Source organism: Penaeus monodon, chromosome 17, assembly GCF_015228065.2.
Source record: "Penaeus monodon isolate SGIC_2016 chromosome 17, NSTDA_Pmon_1, whole genome shotgun sequence".
In the NCBI taxonomy this organism is placed as follows: domain Eukaryota; kingdom Metazoa; phylum Arthropoda; class Malacostraca; order Decapoda; family Penaeidae; genus Penaeus; species Penaeus monodon.
In genome coordinates, this window is record NC_051402.1 from 44,358,278 (window position 1) to 44,363,277 (window position 5,000).

Sequence of the window (5,000 nt, forward strand, 5' to 3'; positions counted from 1 at the left end):
CTTTTTTATTGATGTGAACACGAGAATCCCCCTCCCCCTAATAAATAAGGAGAAGCAAGCGAGTTCCCCCGCTTTCAAAAGGAAAAATCAGAAACGCCTCTCCCGTGTTCGTGTGTGTGAAGTTTTTGGGGGTTTATTTTTCTTCTCTCGTACTCGCTTAACTTGAAAAGAAAAAGAAAAGAAAAGAGTAAAGAGGGCCAAACCAACCCCGTCGAAAAGCAAAATACAATAAAGACCAGAGGACAGAAAAGGAACCCTCCCTCTCTCCCTCCCACAAAAATATCAAAAATATTCCCCAATGTATAAACAACTCCAAATGGGCTTTCGTACCTTTCTTCTCTTGGCTCAAAAAATCTGGAGTTTCATCTGTTATGTCTTGAGGAAGCAAGCGAGGGTGGTAAGTAAAGCCTTTTCTTCACTGTTTATAGGCCTATGTCAAAATACGCACCTGTTAGCCATTCATGTTTTCAAGGCTTTGTTTATAGTAAGGTTTTGATTATTTGTTGTACGTATTTTGCATAATTCGTGGGTGGTGATAAACGGTGAATAGATAATTAGAATAACTGATGAGATAAATAAGGAAATTGTGATGTTTTGAGGAAGGGAGTGACAGTTGAGAGTGAAACTTTTTGTTTAAATGGAATGTTTATAGGCCTATGTCAGAGCTGTGCACCTGTTCAGTATTCAGGTCTTTAAAGCTATGGTTGTTATGAGATCTTCATAATTTAGGGTTCTATTTTCTCATAATTTTGTTGTTATAAGTGATTTAAGAGGAATGATTGTAGTGTAAGAGGTAACACAAGACTAAAAATAACACAAAAGTAGTTAATCGTCAAACTTGATTGTTTTCTGATAACCATGTCAGTCTGTAAGATCTGGATTTTTCGAATATTGTATCGTTATAGATTGGATGAGAAGACGTTTTACTCCAGAATTAATGTTGACAGCAAATTTTCTGGAGGAAAATTAAAGATTCATTCACAGATATTTATTTCCTACTCTCATAATATAAGCAAGGGTTACTAGAGAATTTTGTGAAGGGTAAATGGTTAGAATGAGCATGCTTGTGATTAAACTTAGGCTATTTAGTTTATACAGTGTCTATTGGCACTCAAGCAAAGGCTAAATGATCCAGTGAGAGAAGGCTTGTAGATTTACCTCTGTGACATTATCCATAGTTGAGGGTTTTAGCTTTTTCCCTGAGGTTGGAGGTGGGTGGTTGTCATTCCTTTGAGGCTTTTTTAGCATTGGTAATGAAAAGTTCCAAGGATATTAGAAAGAACAAGGTTAATGTGATTATGGAATAGAAGTTGAGTTTGGTAACCACTGCAGGTGTCTGTGGAACAAATGTGGATGCCTGTGATGAGATCCTTCCTTTTCTGATTCTTCCCTCTTTCTCCCATCCTAGTTTTTCTCTTTCCTTCTTCCCTTCCTTCTCACTCCTTTCTCTCTTTCTCTCTCTACACCCGCTCTCTTGTCATTCTCTTTCTCTCTCTCTATCTCTTCTTTGTCTCCTTTCCTCATTCTCTGTGCTGTAACCCATTCATTGCAAAAAGTTCACTGAGTCTACATGACCTTGGCACAAGATATAATGTACAGACAAAAACGGTAATGCCACAAATAAAGGAAAAGATCACGGAAAGCACCGTTCAAAGTCCAAGTCCACTTAGTGCTCCCGAGTTACAGCTTTATCTTGGCATGCTTACGGAGTTGAAGGCATTGTTTCCCGGGGGGGGGGGGGGGGTAAACAGAGCCCCCCCCAACCCCCCCTCATGCCAGGTCACAGCAACATTGATCATTTAATTAATTTTGTGACATGGATTTAAGATCTTAATCTCTGGCGAGTGCTGCCATACTGTAAAGAATTACTTAATTTTATATCAGACTACTAATTCTAAAAGATAGTCATCACAAAAGGGGGACGTACAGTGCATAGCACATGTATTCATGGATTTCTGACATCAGAGAGTTAAAATTAGAACCAAGAACTGATGCAAGATGTCTTCTCAAATCTTATAATCTTGATGTTTGACCCAGATTATGGAGTGATTTTAGAGCTTTGTAGGCATCTACAACACACATGACTTATCAACCATAGATAGGTGTTTTTTAGTCCTTGATGCAGGTGTAAGTCAAGATGTTAAATACATGGCAGAATTGTCAAGTTGCAGATGGAAAGGAAGGGGGAGGGGTCAGCAATATCCTATCTCTGAAGGCAACATCTATTGGTGTGAGTTGGGAACTGAGTGAAGATTTGAGGATTTTCTGTCATGTTTATTTTCTTCTTGTATGAATAAAATTGATTTGCCTTTATTAGTTGCTGCCATTAACTTTTATATCAGTAGATGCTGTTTCAGTTTGTTGGGAGTTTTGTCTGTGTGTGGAAAGTCCAAACAACTGAATGTGTGTCCTGTTGACCACTGGAATATTCAGTATGAAGTCACTCTTGAAAAAGAAAAAGGAAGAAAATTATATGAAATCTAAAGTTTGATTAGGGTGACTACACTGTACAGGCTGAAATATACATGTACTTCAGCATCTAGCAGTTTATGGCAGGCTGACAGGTGTTCCTTTGTGCTACTGATAAACATGTGTAGGTTGTGACACACATTTAACATTCCCTTGAAATACCCTTTTTTTGTTGTGTTTATATTTTATTGCATAAAAAACATGAAAAAAATGTGTTTTTGTTTTCTTTTCTTGATTTGTTTTCTTCACCTCATCTTTGTGATTTTTTTTCTTTCTTTCTTTCTATCTTTACATAGCAGGGTTATCTCAGCTTATCAATACTGTGGTTTTATTGTAATTTTTGGGAGATAAACAAGGAGAGTAATGAGGGCATAATACACTGAAATGTTTCCCCTGAATAAATAGAATGAATGAGAGGTTCTCAAAATATGAAAGATAGTGTCTGTCAATAGAAGCACAACTGACAGGGCTTTGGTCACAGTGTATCTCATCAATGCTTATCAAGCACAGCTGTAATAACTGTGAGGAAGCTGTTATGTGTGATATTTGTAGATATGAAAGAATGTGTGATTCTGTGTAGATCACAAGTGCATCTTTTTTACATCTTTTTTAGTAGTGGTAGTAGTAGTATTACTTCGTCTTCTTCATCCACAAGATAGATTTTATAAATTTTGTGGAGTAAGAATTTTGGAGATGGTGAACTTGGGAGAAAGGGAAGCTAGATGCACGGTTGCACTTTGTCGAAGATGTGAATTTTTATGCAAGTTATTGAATAGTCATTGTCTTCAAACAGGAGGTTACATTCTCAAAAGAGATTACATAATTCACCATTAAGGATTACCTGATAGCTTTGGCTGTAATTGGCAATGAAAATATGTAACCTTATAACATAACAATCTGTATTTATCTATTGCACCTCAGCAATGTTGAGGGTGAAAACTGGTTCTGCTTTGACCTGCAATGATTTCTGGAGAGGTCAAAGCAAGGGCATAGTAGAAGCATGGTATGGAATATAGCTTCTTGGTCACATGATTTTACACCTTTGGTCAGGAAGGAAATATGCAGGAAAAGCTCCTTGTTGTGGAAACGCATATGCTTTTTTTTTTTTTTTTTTCTTTCTTTCTTTCTTTCTTTCTTTCTTTCTGTCTTTCTTTTTTTCTTCTTTTCCTTTTTCTTTTTCTTTTCTTCTTTTCCTTTTTCTTTTTCTTTTCTTCTTCTTCTCTTCTCCTCTCTCGTGTGTATTTCCAAGAAGGCAATATGCAGGAATAGCTCTTTCTAACTGCGTTTCTTTTTTATTTTCCTTTCCTTTCTTTTTTCTCTTTTCTTTCTTTTTCTTTTTCTTTTTTTTCTTCCTTGCTTTTCTTTTCTTCTTCTCTTTTCTTTTCTTCTCTTCCCAGGAAGGGAATATGCAGGAATAGCTCCCTATAGTAGAAGTATATCTTCATATATTTCTTTTCTTTGTTTGTTTCTTTCTTTTTTTCTCTCTCTTCTCTTCTTTTCTCACCTCTTCTTTTATCTTATCTTCTCATGCCTTCTTCCATGCATTCATGCCCTCTTTACTGTTTTCCCTCTATATTCACTATGTTTTTCCCTTTCTGATAACGATGTACGTAAAGATAAATGTTGCAATCTGTGTATTTTGTGTGAATGAAATTTCAGCAACAGCTTAGGTAAACTTAATTTGTCCATTTTCATACAAGTTCCCATTGAGGTCAAAACTGTCAAATCATTCAGAGTGACATTCATTTTTGCTGTTATACAAACGTGGGAAAGCAGTTTTCATTAAGTAACCTGTACACTAGAGCAAGTCATAAATTGATGCTAGTTATATTTAGACATGGTAGTACTGAAGGGATGGTAAAAAAGAAAGAAAGAAAAAGAAAAATGTTGAGCATACAATAGCATATACAGTTTATTATCTGATAGGAAACTGTGAAACAGAATTATCAAGGTATGTCTATGCAACATTAACCCTGAGAGTGTTACTGGCCTGTGCAGCTTCTTGCCATGTCCCAGGCAAGATATACCATGGATATGTATCCTTCCCCCCACCCCCACCCACCCACCTGTAACAGCTCTTTTTCCTTAAAAAGCTCATTGAGGATAATCCTTTAGATACTGTTTGTGGGGTAAGGTTTACATTACTTCATTTCATTATTGCTCTGGGTTTTGGAGGACGATGGCATAGTGGCTGGGTGTAGGTGGGGTCAGGTACCTTTTTTTTTTTTTTTTTTGCATTTGCATTTGCATTTGCTACTGTTATCATGAGATTTATCATTGTCCTGCTTTATCCATGGATTCAGCATCTGTACATGGACAACTAAAATGTGGAAAAAATTGAAAAAAAAGGGGGTGAGGGGAATGCTGTGTGGCCAGCATTACACTGAATCCATGTGTACCTTGCTGTAGCTTTCTGTCATTTTTATGTTGTTGTTGTTATTATTATTATTATTATTATTATTATTATTATTATTATTATTATTATCATTATCATTATTATTATCATTATTATTATTATTATCATTATTATT

At 36.0% G+C, this 5,000-nt stretch overlaps 1 protein-coding gene across 1 annotated transcript in view; it reads left to right on the forward strand.

Annotated features, from left to right (window-relative positions):
* Positions 1-5,000, forward strand: part of LOC119583801 (CTD nuclear envelope phosphatase 1 homolog) — a 13,587-nt gene that overhangs the window by 117 nt on the left and 8,470 nt on the right. Inside the window, exon 1 of the mRNA XM_037932501.1 lies at positions 1-397. This exon is cut by the window's left edge and continues 117 nt beyond it. Within this exon, the coding sequence (XP_037788429.1) occupies positions 299-397 (99 nt within the window). The 5' untranslated portion in view covers positions 1-298. The remainder of the gene's footprint in view (positions 398-5,000) is intronic.